Consider the following 22,434-nt stretch of genomic DNA (forward strand, 5'->3'; position numbering starts at 1 on the left):
AATGTGTTGTGCTGGTTTCGCTGTCCTCTTCTCGTCATTGCGGTACCACTTGATGGAGGGCGAGGGCCCGCCGGTGTAGTGGCTAGTCAGTAGGACGCTTTCTCTCACACGGATGACAATCTTGTCATGGGAATCCACCTTGATGGTCGGGGACTTGGTTCTCATCTGCAGGTGATGGGTTTGGTCTGCAGTGCCGGGGTGGAGGCCGTCAAAGGTTGATCTCCTCTTCGTCAGTGTCTCCTTGGTCAGTCTCCTTCGTGGTCCTCTGCTCCACTTTCTTGGGGATGTCTGTGGGCTGGGTTGGATGGTTCTCCCACGGTTGTTGTCGTCGCCTCTGGTTGTCAATTTTCTTTATGTGTCCCGCTGTGATTAGCTTGTCAATCTCAGCGCGGTACACAGTCTCTTGAGCGGGGTCTCTGGCTAGGTGCCGCTCTGTGTTCAATAGATACCGCTCCGTCGCTTCTTTTGGGGCGTGGAAGGTGGGCATACCCTCTCGCCTCAAGAGTGGAGTTGCGTATCTCATCACTCCGTTGACTTTGACTCTCTTTGTCCCTTGCTCGAGGAGTGCTATGGCGTAAATGTCTTCTTTGGAACGAATGTCTTTCTTTTCGTTCTTAAAGGGCATTGTCTCTAGTGTCCATAGCCTCTCGACATGCTGTAGGAGGGTGGTGTCTTCTTCTGTCACTCTGGAGTGGAGGCAGCTAGTGGCTGCTGTTCGGTTAAGAGACTTAGCGAGGGGCCTTGTAATGTCCATCCTAGGCGGGTCTCGACTGCTGCAGGACAGCCTCTGGTCCCTGTGTGGACCCGGTCTATCGGGACTATGAGGTCTGCATGGTCGGAGCCTATCAGCAGGGTCGGGGTGGCACCGTCTATGAGCGGGATAGGTAGTTGACGCAGGTGCACATATTTATCCATCAGCTTGGCGATGGGGTAGGTGTACTGCGACAGGCCTATTTCTTGGCTGGTGAAAGCATTAGTAATCCTGTACCGTCTCTCTGGCTGCCCGCTTGCTGCGATAGTGAAGGAGACATTCTCGCCCTTTATCGTCTTTAGATCTCTTCTTATTGTCCGAATCGTCATTGGTTGTGTCCGCAGCTTCGTGGTTCAGGTCGCGCGTCGTCTCACTCGTCCTGTCCTCTCACCAATTCGTGATCTGAGGGTGATAAACACTGCCTTAGAAAACTCCTCACATAAATGATTCAACGCCTTTCTGCTAAAGTGGAAAATCATTTTGGGATTAATTCAATTCATTGTAAATAAAATCACTTAATTGACAATAGGAAATGCAAACCAATTGCATTAGCAGTGATTCCTTACGTCAAGAAGGTCACATTCACTACAATCTTATCATTAGGCTTTAAATAAAATTAGTAAATGAATGGCCAAATCTTGAATCAGATAAAATAGCTATTTTTCTTCATAGTCTGTGATGTCAAATTTTAATTTGATCTTACCTCAGGATGCGTTGGCTGTACCTCAGGATACTTACCTCGCCACGACTTCTCTGGCGTTCTTCACATCTCAGTGTGGCTCATCATAGCATGGGGAAAAAACATAAAATCTAGGTAGCCAGTTAATTTTGCATGAAAAACAATCATTTGTTTTGTCATCTACGTTTTAACTAACCTTACTGTCATGCATTTGTCCTAATAAACTAATCTACACTGTAGCACTCAACACTTTGATGACCATTGTTACTCAGCTGATAGAGGTGTGCCTTGCCTGATGTCCTGTCGTACAGAACCTGTGAGTCGCTTTGGATAAAAGTGTCAGCTAAATGATCAATGTTGTTGATATCTTGTACATTTAGATAATTGTGCTGCAATTTTGGTGGTTGATAATTTTGCAATCATGGAGAGTATTAGTTGTTAAAAGAATAGTCTAAGGAAAGTCATGCATGTTATTGGTTATGAACAGAGAATAGAAGGAGGGGATTGTAAGTAGTTGTTTTCATCATTACTCTTTCATCTCGGGCACTTCTCTGATTCATGTGTCTTTTGAAAAGAGATGATGAAAACGACTGGTTAGTTATTGTTAGTATGGGAGTTAGGTAGATTTTCATAACTGCAAATTCATCACCGGTGTCTAATTCATGTTACTTAAGTGGTTCTCTGTTGGTCCACCAAGTCTGTGGTCAGAGTGTAGGCATACCCTGTGGGTTTCAAGTGCCCATCCAATGGTGTCTGCTATCGTCGTCTCTAGGTGTGGTTAGAGTCCTCTCTAGGCATTTGCATTGTTTTGTCTCCCAAGTGCCCACTCTGAAGAAATTTACATGTGGGTATTTGGATGCAGATTTGTTCCAAATGGTCAATCGATTGTCTCTCAGCTCTGCACTGTCTCTCGGTTGACATGCAAATTGTTGGATTTTCTGTCTTTTGTGATACAATTTGGGTGTAGTCATTCACTGTTTTGCATCTCGCCTCAGAGCCAGATCTGTAAATACAAACACATGTTAATTTTCCACTCTTTTCTACTGTCTGTGTGCTCAACAAACATTAGCTAGATCTCATCCATCCCGTTCTAGGATAAATGATAGTGTTATCATTTATCAATCATATCGCATATGTACACATGAATGTGGACCCACACATTTTGAATCATGTTTAAAATGTCTTACAATGGAAAGGGCTAGTTATCTTTCATTGGTTCTTTAGATAAACACATTAACTCAAGTGAATATAACCTAAAAATCTTACTTTTAAACATGATCTATGTTGTTTGTGTTCCAAGTTTTCAACATTGAAAGCTTATAAAGTCTAATCTAACGCTGTTTATGTGGACTACAATTCCTGTACTGCCATATATTGGGAACCGGAAGTGTTTGTTTAGCTCCCATGGTCAGTATGACCGGTACGCCCACAGATGTATTATAATTCTGAAACAGACATTGTAATTAGCTTTATGTGACTTATAATGTGTAAATTAAAGCAACATAAACACTCAAGTTACTACTGTAACTGAGATGATAGTTGTGTACCACAAACAGTACTGAATTTGCAAATCTGGTATGTCATAAATGTACAGATGTAGCAGTACTGACTATCTGTATGTCATGTATGTCATAATATGTCCTGATAAACAGAAAATGGGGGACCCTGATGTAAACAAATCTGGTATTGAAAATGGGGGACCCTGATGTAAACAAGACTAAAGTCTCTTTCTGGTCTGCATCCCCTTAACAATTGTGTATTGAGCTGTGCTGTATTGTACCCATTCTGCAATCTGTTAATAAAGTTTTCAATCAATCAATGCATCTATATTTCTGATTTTTATACTCACCGGGGACAGCTGTTGTGTTGGGTTGGATCCGTTACGTGTCGTCAGCAACCCGCATCTCGCCACCTCAACTCAACATTTTCCAATAGCAGCGCGCACATACATATACAAATAAAACATATACTACACGTGGATTTCACGCACCATTGGCCTTGGGTACATTACACTTTACGTTCGCTTATGGATAGTTTAATATAAAATAATCACTTCACGGCGCGCATAGCGTGACGTCATCGCTCCATGCGACGTTCGTGCGTTCTCATTCGCCTCGGAAATAACGCTTTGCAATTCATACAGTATTTTTCCAACGAGCTCTCAATAGCCTGGAATTCCTATACCAGCGTTTTGTTACCGAATGAACGCGCCTGTGCATATGTGAAACGTAAACAAACTGAAACGATAAAACTATACTTCTCCAAATGGCCGTTCCCGTGGGCCGGTGTTCTGCGGAATCCGGAAATTACTATCCTAATTTGTTCCCGTGAACTGCACTTCAATGTTATTCTTTTTATAACGGTAACTAGTCTCTCAATGCTCGTCGCGCTATCCGTAGCCGGTTCTTGACTCAATAAAGCAACGCGATGGGTCCTATAATACTTGTGCACATACAAACGAGACTTAAACAGACAAACAAACAATAATACATATAAGTTAACGTGTGTGTATGTCTGACTGTATTGGATCGCTTGTTCGTTTAGTCGGCCAGCATCTGCTGCGACAAGGCATTTATCCCTTGATATATCTATACATCGTTATTAAAGTCATAACGACCGAATCCTGAACTTCGAAATTTAATAGCGATATATTAGATTATATATACCTTTTAATCACACTCACGGTCCCTTCGACCTGCGACTCGTTAAATGTACATTCACGTACTCCCGAGCGCGCTGGTCATCTTCCCGCTATCTGTATAATCAATTGGAATTCAATCCAAATACATCGTTTTCAGGAAATGGAAGAGATTGTGGGCTTGAAACAATGAATATTATGACGCTACTCTGGTAATTAATAGGTTCCAATAGAGTAGCGTTTTCCAAGGATATCACATCATAATAAGCTCACGTATCTTCCTTTGTTGCCTATATTTTTAGTCTGCATCAGCTAGACTAGGGGTAGCAAACCAACACCCTTATTTTGTGCCCTAACTTTCGGTTTGGCAACAGCCAAATCCGGGAATAGCACAACAACCCATCCTCTCAGAACATCTGTCCAGATAAGGACCCAGGTACACGCGTTTCCCCGGTACGATTCTCAATACAGATCAGATATATTAATGCACATTATTCTTACTCAGCCATGATCTCAATATTGGACAACATTCTGTAATATTCACCTGGCACAGAGAAAAGCGGGAAGATTTTAATTCCTTCCATACATTTAGTCGACCATCCTATTATACTCACTTTTCTCTGTATAGTTGAATGATACAGCACGCCGGGAGGACGCAAAAAGTCCGTCACAAGTTCGTAGACGCCAATTGTGGGATATTTGTGGATATCCTGATGAAGAATGTCTCAGTCAACCGAGGCTTGGATAATAACAAGGTTTATTAACCAAACAGATAGAAGCATAGAGAGAATGGCTGAGGCTCTCGCCCCAGGTGATCAGCTGAAATTACCCAGGTAAGAACCCTGGATTGTGGTCGGGAAGAGCCCTTTATAGTTCAACAAAGGGGGTGTGTGGTCCCATTTGATAGGTCAGATGGGGGGGAGGGGGTACAGGTTTGGGGACACAGGGGAGGGGGGTGATTATTCCACAGAGAGGGGGGGGGGGCACAGGTAAAGTGAACACAGGGGAGGGGGATATATTTACATGAGGATATATTATACCACACGTACCACAGTCATTGAGAAGGTAAGGACACTCTCTACAGTGGCTCTATAAAAACTGAGCATCGCCTCCCTGGACACACCAAACCTTTTAAGCTGGCGCAGGGAGTGGAGCCTCTGGTGGGCTTTGCTAATTATGAGGCTGGTGTTAACTTCCCATTTTAAATTATCACATATGGTGATGTCGAGGAATTTGAAACTGTCCACCCTCTCCACCTGCTGGCCGTTTATGTACAGCCATACATGTACTCCCTGCACCGGAAGTCAACTATAATTTCCTTTGTCTTAGAGATGTTCAAAAGCAGGTCGTTCTCCTTGCACCATACAGCAAAGCTATCGACTTCAGCTCTATAGGCCGATTCATCCCCGTTCTTAATTAGTCCCACTACTGTTGTGTCATCCGCATATTTAAAAAATCGGACAGAATCAGAGTGGGAGGCACAGTCATTAGTGTATAGACAGTAGAGCAGAGGAGAGAGAACACAGCCCAGGGGGGCCCCGGTGTTCAAGGTCCTGGAACTAGAGAACAAATTACCTACTTTAACCACTTGTTCTCTGTCTGAGAGAAAATCTAGAATAAAATAGCACAGAGACTCATCAATCAGAGACTTCAGCGATAGCCTGGCCAATCATTGCGCCATTGCCTGTGTTCGTTCTGGCCTCTCAGTCAAATGCCCCCCAGTACTCGTGACCAAGCTCTGTGTGAAGAAGCTTGACATGCAGGCCTTTCTCAATGACACTGCTGCTGCAGACTGGGAGAGACTCAACTTATTCCACCTCCCTTAACGATGCTTGGTCTTACTTTAAGAACACTTTTGGCCTTATCATTGATAAACAGGCCCCTCTGAAACGATACCGGACCAAGAATCGCCTTAGCCCCTGGTTTTCTTATGACTTCGCTGAGCTTGTACGTCGAAAGAACACTCTGACGAAAAGCTTGTACCTCTAAGTCTCCAGCTGATTGGCTTGCCTTCAGGCAATGCAGGAACAAAGGTACCCAGGCCATCAGGACAGCCAAAATGTCTCACTTCAAGGAGAAACTTACAACGTGTGGCACTGATGCAAAGAAGTTTTGGACCACAGTAAAGTCCATGGAAAACAAACTGCGATGCATCGATGCATTGTTACACCCCTACCCGAGAGAGAGAGAGGGAGAAAGAGAGCAAGAGAGCAAGAGAGAGAGAGAGAGACAGATAAAGAAAGAGTGAGTGAGAGTTTACAGACCTCTGCAGTTCTTTTGATTGAAGAGCGGCATGAAGACGATGGTAGGCGTGTTCTCTCTTCCCTCAAACACATAGCAGTCCTTTGGCCAGTCTTTCTCCTCTAGGACCTTATCGTCTATCTCTGGGAAAGGCTTCTTCAGCCGGGCTGCATAGTCTCTGGCCAGGGTCAGGGTCTGAGAGGGAGGAGAGGAGGAAGTTCAAGATTCATATGATAAATGGCTGCATTTATATAGCGCTTTTATCCAAAGCGCTTTACAATTTGTTCCTCACATTTCAGTCACACATTCACACACCGACGGCGGAGGCAACCATGCAAGGTGCCAACCTGCACATCAGGAGCAATTAGGGGTTAAGTGTCTTGCTCAAGGACACTTCGACACGCTGCCCGGGAGGAGTGGGAATCTAACCGGGAACCTTGCGATTACCACGACTGCTCTATCTCCCGAGCCATATGGAGCTCTCGTATCTCTAAAAACTCTACTTCAGTGGAAGGAAATTATAAGAATTGTAATGGCCCACAGTATGGCAGACAAGAACCCAACAGCAACGACATGGTGACAGTTCAGATGTGAGAGGCAGAAACAGTGTAATGGGTAATGCAGGGGTCAATACCAGTATATCATTCCATGTAGCAAACAAATCCAGTAGGAGCAGGCAGGAACAGTGTAAATAGTAAGCACGGGTCAATACCAGAATATCAGTCCATGTAAAGAGTAAGCAGGGATCGGGCGCCCCAGTGGCGAACCACATAGCGCGCTCAGCCGCGACACGATTCCCGAATCCGTCGTTATTTCCCGAATGTCTTCCCCCCACTCTGTCTCCCGTTTCTCCTCTGTCTCTCCCTACTGGACTGCCCAGTAGTAATAAAGCGATAAAACGCCAAAAAATAAATCTTTAAAAGAGTAAGCAGGGATAAATACCAGAATATCAGTCCATGTGGCAAACAAATCTAATAAGGGGGCAGGCAGGCAGGAGGAGAAGTTCAAAATCCAAAATCCAAACAAGGAGGGTCAATAGCAGAAACAGGCAGTATGAATCAGAATAGCAAAACTCTGGATAGCTATAGGTAAGAGACTTAGACAATCTGGCAGGGAGCAAGGGAAATGAACAGGTCTAAGTACTGAAGGGGCTGATTAGCTAATGATGGGCAGGTAAGTAAGTAAGTAAGTAAAACTTTATTTCTATAGCGCCCTTCTCAGCATGAGTGCACAGAGTGCTTCACAGCATCTTTTAAACATCAGTGGAAAATACAAGAAATAATACATGTGGGAAAAAAGAAACATTAAAATATTTGCTAAAACACTAGAATAGACACCGAAAAACTAAAACAAGAACAAAACAGACATGAACAGAGAGAAAACGGCTATGTGTGAGTGGAGCAGGCCAAGTGAATGTGATCAGCAGCTGATGCAGGAGAGTGTCTAGGTCTGAAATGACAGGAGAGTTAATAACAGCAAACAAAGAACATATTAAAGACTGACTGAAGTTGTGACAAGAACGGTAAATGGACTCCATTTATATAGCGCTTTTATCCAAAGTACTTTACAATTTATGCCTCACTGTCTATTCCACTATAGCTATGTCCACGTGATTAGGTTTACATTTTATTTCAGATAATGATTGAAGAAGTGCGTCTTTAGTCGACGGCGAAAGATTGGACAGGTTTCGGCTGTCCTAACTGTGGTGGGAAGTTCGTTCCACCATTTTGGGCCAAGGACCGAGAATAGGCGACTTCTCCTTGATGACCCTCCCGAAGCTCGGATAGGAGTAGGTCTGAGGCGGCCAGAAGATGCAGAGCGGAGGGGTCTTGAGGGTGTGTCGTTTGAGACCATTGACTGGAGGTAGGCGGGAGCCGTTCCCTTCGCTGCACGATATGCCATGTCGAGGGCCTTGAAGCGGATTTGTGCGGCAATGGGGAGCCAGTGCAGGTCCCTGAGAAGTGGGGTGACATGGGCTGACTTCGGTAGGTTTGAGATCAGGCGGGCCGCTGCATTCTGAATGAGTTGAAGAGGCTTGGTGGCAGTGGTCGGAAGCCCAGCAAGCAGTGCGTTGCAGTAGTTGAGGTGGGAGATGACTGTTGATTGGGCTTCTTTTGTCAGGAAGGGGCGGATCCTTCTGACGTTGCTCAGGAGGAATCTGCAGGTTCTGGTTGTCGCTGCAATGTGAGCAGAGAAGTTCAACTGGTCATCAAGGACAACACCAAGGTTCTTGGCGGTCGGGCATGCGGGATGGAATGGTCGGTCAGGCGGGAGGATTTGGCTGGCAGGTGAAGCAATTCTGTTTTGCTTAGGTTCAGTTTGAGGTGGTTGGTCGTCATCCAGACGGAGATGTCACTTTGTAGGAGCGGCCATTGAGGTATGATGTCAGCGCAGAGCCAGCCACTCCCATTCCTGCAAGGGACGCGAGGTGAAGTGCCAGGACTACAGCCCCCTCAGCATCGACGGGGCACCGGTTGAGAGAGTGAACAGTTTCAAGTACCTCGGAGCCCACATATCCGAGGACTTGACATGGACCACACACATTGACAGTGTTGTGAAGAAGGCACGACAACGCCTCTACTTCCTCAGGCGCCTAAGGAAGTTCCAAGTCAGTCAGAAGATCCTTAGGAACTTCTACTCATGTACAATAGAGAGCATCCTGACCGGCAACATCACCTCCTGGTTTGGGAATAGCACTGCACAAGACCGTAGCAGACTACAAAGAGTGACACGTTCAGCCGAACGCACAATTGGAGGGGGGCTTCCCACCCTCCAGAACATTTACAACAAGCGGTGCAAGGGGAAGGCTAAGAGAATTATTAAGGACTCGAGCCACCCGAACAACTGCCTCTTTGAACTGCTGCGGTCAGGCAAGCGATACCGGAGTCTTAAGGCGAGCACAGAAAGACTCAGAAGAAGCTTCTATCCCCAGGCCATCAGGCTGCTAAACGAACAATAATCGCTAAACGAACAATAATCACTATGCAACAACCATCAAATGCACACAGCACACACACCCACACGCACACACTCACTCAAACAAACAACACACTGCAGCACCCACTCTCGACACTTTAGATCACACAAACACACTTACACTTTATATTTATTGATAAAGGATTTGCACTACAACTCGTACACCTACTGTGAATTGTACCTAAATTGCACCTCGTCCCATTTCTCCATTTCTGCCTTGCACTATATAGTATTGTATATTAGTACACTGCACAGTATTGTATATTGTATGGTAACTACGTCTATTCTGCATCGAACATTGTACATATGTCTAAACTGAACACTGTGACCTCTTTTTTTTACTTCTAATTTTACTATGTTTATTTCATACTTATCTTGTCTTGCACAGTCTCTGGAGCGCAACAGTAAGAAGCATTTTGTACAAAAGTATTCTGTACTTCTGTATGACAACTATTAAAGAAACTTGAAACTTGAACTTGAAACTTGTGACCGCAATGAGGGCTGTTTCTGTGGAGTGACCAGTCAGTCCTGAAGCCTGACTGATTAGGGTCTAGGAAGTCATCCTGTAAGAGATAATTAGTGAGTTGGTTGGATACAGCACCGTGTTTTAGAAAGGAAGGAGAGAAGAGAGACAGGACGATAGTTGCCTATGACGGTGGGGTTCATGGTTGGTTTTTTTATGAGCGGTTATGAGAGGTTTCGTTTTTATTTATGTATTCACCGTCATTTGCAGTGCTATTATTTATTTTCAGACATCATGATGCGTCGTTGAGGCATGACTGTAAATGTAAAACATAATGTTTTATCATACAAATATTGTATTTATTATTATTATGATTATTTAATTCCAAGGATGTCTGTAGAGATGAACGCAATCACCATTATTCCTCCCAAATAAAGCCCTTAACTCCTTCGGCGCCAGCTATTAGTTGGGGCCCGCTGTAGCTAGGCCGCGCTTTAAACGATAGGAGTGCGTCACCTTGTTTGTAGAGCTATAACTATATTCTATATTATAGCTATGGATACAATACTATGGCCCATTTGACATCACCTATCTATCGTTCAATATGTAATTTTCTATTTATTTTTTCATCCATACATTCCTGTGTTATACCGTGGTGAATATAAGTATGGTTTTAGAGCGGTCTAGGGTAATTCATGAAATGCTGAGTTATAACCCTATACGTCAATTCCACTATATACATTGCCGTTTCTTGCCTGTACACTCTATTATTCCAAAATCTAATTTATATCATAGGTATTATGTTCCATCATGAATGCATGAAAGGGGGGGGACCGGAATGTTCGACGTCCCGTGATGACTGGGAGGATCAGACCCGGCGCCATGGGCGGGCATTAGGGGGCCGGGCCCGCCCACTGAGTCAGCTGTGCCCACCCTGGCAAAAAAATAAATAAAAATTCAATCAAAGTTAACTATCCAAATTCTTAGTCGGGGACAGCCCTAGTGGGCACTGATGTCAACAACAACACTACTGGCTAGCACGGCACTCTGTGATAATTCGTTTTCTACCCTCAAGAACGTCTTTACAGAACATCGCCTTAGTATGCTTCATCGACGCAAGGCCAATTGAATTCAGTTGGCATTTGAGAAGGACTTAACAAAAAAGTTCAGGAATGAGTGGAGGGGCAGTGTTTTAAGAAGATTTCACTCTGTCCCCAAACGCCGCTTGCTGCTCTACTAATGATGGTGAGTAGCCTGTGGAGGAATTTTGTTTGCTTTTTTATGCACCTTATTTTTGTCAGTTCAGTTCAGTTTGTCAGTGAATTCAGAAGTGTTGAATAAATGGAGACTTTTCAAAGATATAGAATAGAATATAATAGAAATGTATTATCCTGAGGGAAATTTGACACTGCAAATCACTCAACATTAAACATTTAGACAGAACAAGTCACAAGAATAACAAAACAAATGGCCTAAGAATAGAATAAAATGAAATAGAATAAAAATAGAATAAAAGATAGAGTAAATGAATACAGTAAAAATATACTGAAGTCTACAGTAGGTGTAATATTGCACAGTGCTGTTTAAAAAGTAAGAGTCCAGGAAGATGGTAACTGTCACTCTGTGCTCAGTGATGCAGTGAGTCACAGTGATGCATTGTATAGTCTGATGGCTGTCGGAATGAAGGACTTCCTGTGCCGTTCAGTGCTGCATTTAGGTAGTGTGAGCCTATAACATGCTCCTCCTGTCAGCCAAGTCTGTGTATAGTGGGTGGGAGGGGTTTTCCCTGATGGCCTGGAGCTTAGCAAGGTTCCTCCTCTCCGCCACCCTCGCTAGAGTCCAGCTCCACCCCAACCACGCTACTGGCCTTCCTGACCATCTTATCCAGCCTGTTTGTGTCCCCTGCTCTCAGTCCGCTGCCCCAGCAGGTCTGTTATATATATCCGTTCAGTCTGTTTTTGTATAAGTGAATGTTCTTAAGATAGAGAGAAATTCGATTTTTCAATTGCCTCTCTGCTGTTTAGTTCAGCACCGTGGGCAGCGCCAAGCAAGCCACAGCGCCGTTGTCCCAGCTGAAAGCGTATAAAAGGGCACCTGTGTTGAAAAACCATTGTGCCCCCCCGAGAACATTTTATGCCCCCCCACTAATTTGTTTCTGCGCCGCCTCCTGTCTCCCTGTCTTCGGCTGTCTTGGAGTCATGACCAGAGTGTAGAACGTCCCGGGAGGACGCACCCCTGTGCCTCAACTAGAGCCGCTATCAGCTCTATCTTTAATCTTATAAAATGTTCAGTTGTTATCACTATCAGCTCTATATTTAATTTTTCAAAATGTTCAGTTGCTATCGCATGCACTCATCTGTGTTTCACTACACACATGGGTGCATGCTTACCAGCTGTTCGCCTGTTTTTAATGCAACATGCAACACTAATATCACCGACATCTAAGAAGGGAGATCCCCCCTTGAATTGGCCCTTCTAAGGTTTCTCTCCTCCACATTGCCTGTGGTGCATTTTTTCCTATTGTTAAGTTTTAGTGAGTTTTTCCTTACCTTCGCATGGGGTACGTCTGGGAGTGTTGCATGCATGCATGCACTTATAATTTATTTTGAGTTTATGGACCTTATGGTATTCTTGTTTTTTCTTGACTTACTGTGTTTTTTCTTCTTGGCTTGTTTAAAGAAGACGTGTCTCTGTTAAGCACTTTGAGTTGCACTCCGTGTATGAAAGGTGCTATATAAATGAAGATTATTATTATTATTATTATTATTATTATTATTATTATTATTATTATTATTATTATTATTATTATTATTATTATTATTATTATTATTATTATTATTATTATTATTATTATTATTATTATTATTATTTCTGATTATTTGATTGTCAGTAACGGCATTCGTATTGAACACTAAAAATGCCCGATCGGTATGAAAGCATTGCAGGATCAAGCAAAAATTTACGTCAGATCGTTCTTACCTGTGATCGGGAGTATTCCAAAGATAATATTCCAATTGTTTGATCGCCATCTGGTACATCCAATGTCCATTTGGTCCACGGCATAATCCACCACAACATGTGGATCAGCGATATTTGACGCGCTTACATGAAACCGGAGACGTTTGGCCATTACACAGGCCAAGATACAAGGTTATACAAAGGGTGCTCGATACCGCCGTCTAGCGGGATGCGGCCGGTATTGCACTTTGGCGACCTCAGACTCATTCCCTATGGTAACACAGAGGTCCGTGGATGAATAATGAATAAAAATATTGAATAAAGGAATAAACAACCAAAACCCGAGAAATCTCGGGTCTGGCGCCCAACGCATGGCGAGTTAACCCGGTCTGGCGCAGAATGTGTTAAGAACACGGCGCACACCCGTCTGTCCGACTTACGACTTCTCTTCAGCGCTCCTATAACCTGCTCTTATTAAGAGAGAATCCCCGAGAAGGGGCCGTTGATGAATCCCAAAATCGGCCCGAACATTTCTTAACTCAATCAGCGCCAGACCAGAGGATAGTCGGGTTAACTCGCCAAACGTTCAGCGCCAGACCCGAGTATAGTCGGGTTTTCATCGTTATTTCTTTTATTCTATATTTTTATTAATTTCTCTCAGACGGACCTTGGGGTTATCATAGAGAATCACTCTGAGATCGCTAGAGTGCAATACCAGCCGCATCCAGCTAGGTGGCAGTATCGCCCACTTTCAAAACCTTTTTTTCACAGCCGGTGTTACATTTAATTCACTCCGGGCGCAGTTTTTTTGGTCAGGCGAGTCCAGCGGTTCACTCGATCACAATGAAACGCGTCCAATGCCCCCGATGCATGTGTTGTGGGGGATTAGGTTGGCGACACGATGGACACCAATACTGGAAATCGCGATCAGACAATTGGAATATTCTTTTTGGGGTACCTCCTAGTGAAGGTAAGGACTATATGACATCAAACTGCTTTGATCCAACCATGATTTCACATCGATCGCAATGACCATGTGTAACGTACTCCAAAACGTATGCCGTTGGTGACGATCAAAGCATAAAAAAACTACCCCCCCTCCCCCTTTCATGCATTCATAATGAAACATAATACCTATTATATTCATTTGATTTGGAAATAGTAGCGTGTCCAGGCGAGCAACACCAACGCTTTTAGTCAAATCCACGTATTGCTCCATAGCGCCATTTTCTGGAATTAGCCAGGATCACTCTGAAACTATACTTATATTCACCACGGTATAACACGCAAATGTATACATGAAAAATAATTATTCTTTTTCACATATTGAACGATGGATAGTTGATGTCAAATGAGCCATAGTATTGTATCCATAGCTATAATAGAGAATATAGATATAGTCCTGCAAACACCGCCATGCATCCCTATCTCTTAGAGCGGTGGCGCAGTAGGAACAAAGAGGGGCTAGGCCCGTGGCGCTGATTGAGTTAAGTGGAGCAACATTTTGTCTGATCTTTTGTCTTAAGTCCATTGGTGAATGAGACCCAATGTTACTGTAGCTATTGAATAACAATAAACACACACACCGACAGACGCACACAAACATATCACAACCACACCTACACACATGCCTCACCTCAAACATGTCCCCACCGCTGTACTCCGGCGCTATCATGAGGTCTATGTCTCGCTTGTCACCCAGCAGGGGAGGGTAAGGGACATTGATCAAGAGACCAGCGTCTATCAGGTGGATTCTGTCTTTCAAATGAAGACAGGGTGGCACCACAGGATCTACCCAGAAACATGAATACAAAAATGAGATTTTCTACATCAAACAAATGCTTCTGCTATGATAATTACTGTGTAAAGTCATGCATTCATATACAATCGTAGACATCTTGGTCACCTTATTCGCTTTGCTGCCATCTTTGTTTTCATAGATGGCCATGAGCGCATTTCAACGTGCTGATGACTGATTCACTGATTCACCATATATTTCAAAGCACTAAAACTATGGTGATGAAACTGAGTCAGGTTTGCAATTCCGAAAGTGTGTTCTGCCCGTTTGCTTTGACTATTTGAAATGGTATTTTTATAGCTATGTTTTACCATAGAAGTGAACGGGTCACTTTCACGCCAGTACAAGGTGTGTGCAGAGACGTCATTATCTGTATATGTATCTGATTTTTTTTGCAACATATTATTACTGTACACTTATTGTACAATTCAAGATGGGAACTAGTGTAATTAAATGAACCCCTTAAACTCGACGGGCCCGGTACAGGGATGAGATTGACATCACACCATAAATCCATCCACCATAGATCCATCTACATCCACTGTCTGAAGTTGAACCTCCCCCCTTTAACTGGGGGACATTTAACAATCAGAAAAAAATATGAATATTACTTAATTTATTAATATTATGTAATAAATCAGTATTCAATAGCAGTAGTACACCTTACATTTATTTATATTAATTTTAAATCTTTAACTTTTGTAGATGATTATGAGCCAAATAACCACTTTCAGGGCTACTTAACACCTAAGAGTGCAGAACAACAGGCCAGGCCTTGCCACCTTCCTCCCCTTCTAAATCAGGTGTGGTCTATTGAAGCAGCTTGTAGACTGATATGTAGGCTATACCCATAAGATTTTGTTGTTCTCCGACAATAAAGTTGAATATAATATAATCAAATCTAATATTTGTGTCATGTTCTGAAGACAAAATGAGCTTTATAGATCAGAAACAGTTTAAGCATGATACTTATGAGTATCAGAAACGAATCTTTAAAGGAACACGCCAACTTTTGGGCAAATTAGCTTATTTGCCATCTACCCTGGAGTTTCTTCTATTGTTGTTTTTTTAAAACAACTGCGGCTTTTGAGGTGATGAAATCAATGCGCCCAGGCAGCAGTGGTTCGGCAACAAATTGTTCAGAGTATAATTATATCTGCTTAGAAAACGAAATTGTCAAATTATTTTCTTTTATTTCTCCATGTGGTAAATACACAGGTCACAACATGTTTTACAGGAAAGTTTTGGAGTTGTATTTGGAGTGTATTTCGTGACTGTTGGGAACTAGGCTACACTGGCACACCTACTTCCAGTGAATGACGCTAAGCTAGGCTAACGGTGCAGCTGTTCCCTATAAGCCTAATGCATGCACAGAGAAGAAAAGGGTATCTGCGTGTCTAACTCCATGGGTACATTGCAAATAAGCTAATTTCCCAAAAAGTTAGTGTGTTCCTTTAAAGAAAATGCTCACGTCTCTCCTACAAATTGGCCCATAGTCAAGATTTAATTTCTAAAGTCTATCATATAATGAATTATTCACACATAAAAATGATAAATAGCCGATATGAAATGTGTGGGATGTTTCTATACAAGGAAGGAGGAGCGGATACCACCCCAGTTCCAATAATATAGCTTTCAGTGTCTGATTGTTAAACTTCTTCTTGATTTGGAGTGGTGGAAATATTTGTAATAATATTTGGAATGGTGTGTGTCTGAAGAACAAAAGCATCAGGATGCGCATCAGTATCTTCGTTACCAGTAACTGCATTTACGATTAGTCATACCAGGACAACTTTTTAACAAATACATGATATCTATAAATATATTATTTCTGTTATTGGCATAATTGAAGGCTGCTCTTCACTTGGAATAGAGCCTGTTAGTTGGATCTTTGTTAACTAAGGCTGTCAATCGATTCAAATATTTGATCTGATTAATCATGATTGTCCATAGTTAGCTCGTGATTAATCGCAAATTAATCACATATTTCTTATCTGTTCTAAATTTACCTTAAACGGATATTTTTCAAGTTGTAATACTCTTATCAACATGAGAGTCCACAAATAAGTATGACCCTCATGCGTTGCAAATTTGCATCAAATTCAACAGTGTGCATGAAATAATAGGGGAAATAAAACGTTAGGAACTCGTTACATTCACCCACACAAGGGCTTCTCTCTCTCTCTCTCTCTCTCTCTCTCTCTCTCTCTCTCTCTCTCTCTCTCTCAGTCTCTCTCTCTCTCAGTCTCTCTCTCTCTCTCTCTCTCTCTCTCTCTGTGCGCATGCGTGTGTTTGGAGCGGAGTGGGGAGGCTTGGTGAGAGACTGCGTGTGCGTGAGTTTCTAATCTTTTTTCTATCTGTGTTTTGTTTTAATGTTATGAATTAGAGTGTTGCTTATTTAGGCCGCTGAAATGGGGGTTCCTACTCTCAGCAGAAAACATGGCTTTAAACTCGCAGTTGGAGCTGATGTGTCAGTGGAAGATTGCAGTTTAGCTGTGGGAAAAGTTGTGGGCTACGACAACATTGTATCTGCCGCTCGGATGAACGGCGCAATGGTTATGTTTGTGGATCACGTTGAAAAAGTTAATAAGTTGACTGAAACCGGCGTCACGGTTAAAGACACTTTTGTGACGGTGACTCCTCTGTCTACGCCGTATACAAGAGTTACCATCTCAAACATACCACCGCTAATCAGTTATGATTTATTAGTGAAGGAATTGTCGCGGTATGGTAAAATAGTTGCACCCATTAGAAAAATGTCAAGGGGGGGCGGTCAGGTGGCGTAGCGGAGATTGCGTTCGTCACCAAACGCCGGAGACGCTGGATTCGCCTGTTCGAATCCAGCTCACAGCTCCGGCGTTGTCACCAGCTTGGCTGGCCGTTCACACTAATACAATTGGCAGTATTAGAGGGTGGGAAATCTGGCGGGGTGGGTCCGGGTCGTTGTAAACAGCGACTCCTACAGCTCGGTCGGGGCGCCTGCTCAGCGCGGATAGGATCTAAGGGGGGTAGTGTGATCCTTCCACACGTTAAACCCTCTCAGTGAGAGTCCGCGCTGCCAGGTGAAAAGAAGCGGTTGATTGGCTAGACGTGTGTCGGAGGAAGCACGTGATAGCCTCCACTCTCCCAGACCGACTGTGGGGGGTAAGTGCGCAGCGACCAGGAAGGGGATTGGGAATTGGCATAACGACTAACATTGGGATGGGAGAAAATCGGAGGAAAAAGGAGGGGGAAAAAGATTAAAAAAAAAGTTTAAATAAAAAGTCAAGGGCGCAGTGTGGCAGTGGGAGTATGGTTCTGCGGGGCTGCAGCTGGATGCATCTCGCGCAGAGGGTGGGGCCCCTCCCTGCTATGTTGTAATTATTTGCTCACCTGCGATAGGGCTAGCCGGCTGACTAATGTTCATTGGCAGGCTGGGCAGCGTTCAAAACACAGCGGGAAGCGCCGGTAAAAATACCCAAGCGGACGCGGTGCTCAGAAAAACAAGATGAGAGCGAAAGCCAAACAGGAGACGGCAAAGCTACGAAAAAGAACATCATTGTTCCAGCAGGCAGCAAAGGTATACTGACTCTAACGTTACTGAAGATGCATCGGCAGTAAGCTCCCCACCTCAACCCCCCGGTCAGCTCCGAGTCCAGGCAGACAGACAGCCCAGCCAGGCCCCCAGCCACACTACAGCCGCCGAGACAGGTTAGAAGAATAGAACGTTTTATTCGCCATAACCAGTATGCTACTACAGGTTACATGTATGCATCAAACCGGTTACATTGTTTGTGTCGCTCCGCAGAGCTGAGCGTGAGAGCGCGGAGTTGGGCAGTGGTCTCCTCTAGTGAACGAGAGTGTTGTTATTATTATTATTATTATTATTATTATTATTATTATTATTATTATTATTATTATTATTATTATTATTATTATTATTATTATTATTATTATTATTATTATATCACTTATCTCAGCACCCCCGCTGCTGAAGACCTGATTATATTATATTATTATACAGTTCCTACTGATCCTATACTGTTTACAAAAGATGCCTGAAAAAATAAACATTTAAAAAAGTAGCCTATACAGCCGCCGAGACCCGAGACAGGTTAGAAGAATATGTAAGGGATAATGTATAGCTACTCGGCGAGGCGCCTCAGTATTTTAAACTCTGTGTCGGTCAATTATTTTGCGACAATGATCGAGTATAGCTATACATTATCCCGCTTATTACATGGCTAACTTACTAACAATATACCTAATTCATTTTACATCGACTCGCAACACTGGTTCTGGGCTTCTGGCTCCGCTCGTCGCTCCGCCCACTGTCATCGCCGGCAGCTTCGCCGGCGGCAGCACTGATGTCAGTGGGCTTGATTGCGAACAGCTGCGCACAGCGGTCATTATTGTGGGCTTGATTGCGAACAGCTGCGCACAGCGGTCATTATTGTGTGATAATTGACCGCTGCTAGGGGTAACGGAGCGCTATTGACCAATCACAAGCAAGCATTTCGGCGAATGTGAAAACGCCATGTAATAAAACGATTTATTCGCCATAACCAGTACGAGTAGCCTACAGGTTACATTGGAACTGGAATCTAATCCGTAAATTTTTTAGTACTTGGTTTAAGTGGCCGCGATGTCCAGTGTGATGATAATAATGATGTGTGTTGTAGCGGGACGGCCAGTCACACGATATTCAGACATGGCACGAGATTATGGGCCATTGTAATTACGAGGATTTACTGAAACTGCAAGTAGTGTAAGAGCCTGCATAGGTGGAGGGTGAGCTTGACATTAGGGTCGGCTGTAATGAGACGGACCTGGCGCGTAGCGCACAACATTTTCTCACTTTATTATTGATTTAGGGGAGTGGTCTGCCCTGCGGGGGGGCCCCGACATATTGCGCAACGCCACTGCGCCAGGCTCTAATGATCATGAAGAAACATGACAAGGAGCTTGATCTGGTGTTCAAGTTTAACGTTGATGGGTTTGAATATGTAGTATATGTGAGCTCTGGGGTGTCAACCTGTCATGGCTGTAAGCAGCACGGCCACTTCTATCGGGACTGTCCTGATAAAGTTCCCACTGCTGGAGCGCAGGGGGGGGGGGGGGGGGGGGGCAGGTGCGGACGCACCGAGGAGTTTTTCTGATGCAGTGGCGAGGAAGGCTAATGCTAATAAGAAAACAAATGACAGTGAAAAAACAACAGGAGATCAGACTGGTGTACGCAGAGAGGAAGGCACTGTAACTGAGAGTCAAACTCATGGTGCATCAAATGTCAACCAGGAGCTAAATAAGAGCAAGGAGAGTGGTCAAACAGGAGATCAAACTGGTTTAAATGAAGAAGAAGGGAATGTAAATGAAGGACAAATAATGAGTGCAGGAAAAGTCAATCAGCAGGAGACAAGTCAAAACAAGGAGAGTAGAAAAACGGTAGATAGTGATGGTGAATTGATGGATGAGTCTTTCAAAGTCCTTGGTGCTGTTAAAAGAAAGGGAAAAGAAAATACTCAAATAGACTGTTCTCAGGCCAAGAAAGCAGTAAGCATGGTCAAGGGAAGGAAGCCGGAGGAGAAGTCAGAGTCTGAGTCATCTGGTTCTAGTATGGAAGACGAGGAAGAGGAAGACGATGGGGGAAGCGAAGGCACTGGCAGTCAGAGTCAGAGCTGGTCTGAAAAAAGTGAAGGGAAGGGGAAAAAATGAAATATGATGTAAAAAAAGTTAAACATTTCTTGCGAGTAACAAAAAACAAGAAGTGTGAAATTAAAGATTATTTTTCAGATAAAGAGGCTCTTTGTTCCTCTGTCAACTCACAGTTGAGAAGCAGAGAGAAGGGATCGGTTATACTACAAAGGAGGGGTTCAGACTGAAGAAAATAATGCAGAATATCAAAAAAGGGAATGTTCAATGATGGTGAAACAAAGCTCGGACAGGCTGGTTCCTGTGTGTTTTTTCTTGTTTTGTTTTAATACAAGGTTTGAAATTGGATGTTTTTTTGTTTTTATTGGAATGTAAATGTATATGTTTATGTGACCTGACTCCATTTGATGAAGGATTTTTTTGCTGCACTAACCGAAATGTAAATGGGAACACTTTTAACCCTTGTGGTCCCAAGGGGAAACAATTTTGTGCAAGATGTCTGGCAAAGCACAGGATCCGTATGTCTGCTAGTCCAGGACTAGAGGGACGGGTCTTAAAGGGAAAAGGTGTTCCCCTCCAACTGTGGGAGCGAGCGCCATTACAGACTTGTGAAGCCTGCAAGTCTCACTCGAAGCCAGGAGGGATGGGGAAAGGTTACAGTCCTAATGTTTCCCGCTCGTATCACGAAGACGGAGGGAGAGACCTCCGAGAACAGTTCTTGTCGGATGGCGTTGAAGCGGAAAACACTTTCTGACCCTAAGAGACCCCTGACCTACGACCCCAAGAGACCTCTGACCTCTAAGCAGCACTCTGAGAAGTGTCCCTTAGCCATGTACCCACAGCTAAGGGAGAAGAACTGTGCCTGTGAGGCCCAGCACCACCCTGCTGCATGGGAGGGGCCCCGCTGGCTCCCCCATGGCAGTGGTCTCAGGGACCGGGATGCGGAGAACATCAACATGTCTTTTCTTCAGGACAAATGGAAGAACATGGACTTGCGATACCTAGCACACAGATGGCAAACTGAAGAGCCATGGAAAGGAGTGTTTTCTGCCTCTGACCTGGAAGGCAGCAAGAATGACTGTCCTTTTGGTCAGGAACCAGAGTCTGTTTTTCCACAGTTTTTTGGAGCGTTGGTGCTTCCAATGAAGCTTTTTGTTTTTTGTTTTGTTTGTTTGTTTGTTTGGTTGTTGATGTGCTTTTTGTCAAGAACCAGTCTGTTTTTCCACAGTTTTTTGGAGCATTGGTGCTTCAATTGATTGTTGATGAGCAGCTCCCTTTTAACCCCTTATTTCTGTGAGGATTTAAGTAGCGTCTATGTGTGAATATGATAATTGAAAAATGAAAAGATTTTCTTTTATTTATTGAAATAAAGGTTCTTAAAAATCAAATTCTCTCTCTCTCTCTCTCTCTCTCTCTCTCTCTCTCTCTCTCTCTCTCTCTCTCTCTCTCTCTCTCTCTCTCTCTCTCTCTCTCTCTCTCTCTCTCTCTCTCTCTCTCTCTCTGAGTCAGAAACCTACAGAAACATACATAGTATCAATGGGAGTAGCAATAATACACCTGAGTGAAGTCTAGTAAAAAAAAAAGAAAAAGTAAAAAGAATAGTGGTGTTAAAAGAATTGTGCATTAACGTGTTAATAACGCGTTGACTTTGACAGCCTTATAGTTAACACATTGATAATACAAAGCAGAGGTTGTTCAGGGTCTGTCCCGCGCTCACCTGGGTGTTGGTAGAGGTAGTTTCTGGTTGTTCCCCACTCCCACTTCACTATCAGAGGAACAACGTGTTTGGTCAACCAGGAGACTGAAAAAACACAAAGGAAGAAAGACAGATAAGGATCTGAATTACAAATAATAATCAACATGCTATATGTTATACACAGTAAGACTTAACTCTAAAACCTTTGGACCGACAATTACTCTCACTACTAAGTAGTACCACTGCTACGTGGTTAGGGTGGATCAAATGCAGAGGAATAATTTCCCAACATGGATTAATAATTGAAAGTAGAATCTGTAATCTGCCATCAAACAGCGACCTCCATAGTCACTGAGTTTTGTTTACATTTCTTTACATTTAATTTCTTTCTTTATTACACGTTAGAGGTGTGGCCAGCAATAGTAACCAATGTACACACTCAAAATGTAAACCACACGTCAAACTACAACAAAGAAATGTGAACAAAGCATAGTAGCAAAGTACGAAGAGGGGTTATTTTGTCTAGAGGTCGTTGTTTGACTGCATTACTGATTCTACAGGTAAAAGGACCATACATGTCGGTTCCAAGTCATTCTAGCCTTGATA

At 43.4% G+C, this 22,434-nt stretch overlaps 1 protein-coding gene across 3 annotated transcripts in view; it reads right to left on the reverse strand.

The window, feature by feature from the left end:
* The window catches only part of LOC311241244 (cytosolic phospholipase A2 gamma-like), a 75,167-nt gene that overhangs the window by 5,852 nt on the left and 46,881 nt on the right, over positions 1–22,434 (reverse strand). For all 3 annotated transcript variants that reach the window (XM_084330003.1, XM_084330004.1, XM_084330002.1), the window contains 3 exons: positions 21,850–21,933; positions 14,343–14,497; positions 6,333–6,504 (listed from right to left, as the gene is read on the reverse strand). In XM_084330003.1, the coding sequence (XP_084186129.1) occupies positions 6,333–6,504; positions 14,343–14,497; positions 21,850–21,933 (411 nt within the window). The remainder of the gene's footprint in view (positions 1–6,332; positions 6,505–14,342; positions 14,498–21,849; positions 21,934–22,434) is intronic.

The sequence above is a fragment of the Notolepis coatsorum genome (assembly GCF_963971535.1).
Source record: "Notolepis coatsorum genome assembly, chromosome: 14".
Classification (NCBI taxonomy): Eukaryota; Metazoa; Chordata; class Actinopteri; order Aulopiformes; family Paralepididae; genus Notolepis; species Notolepis coatsorum.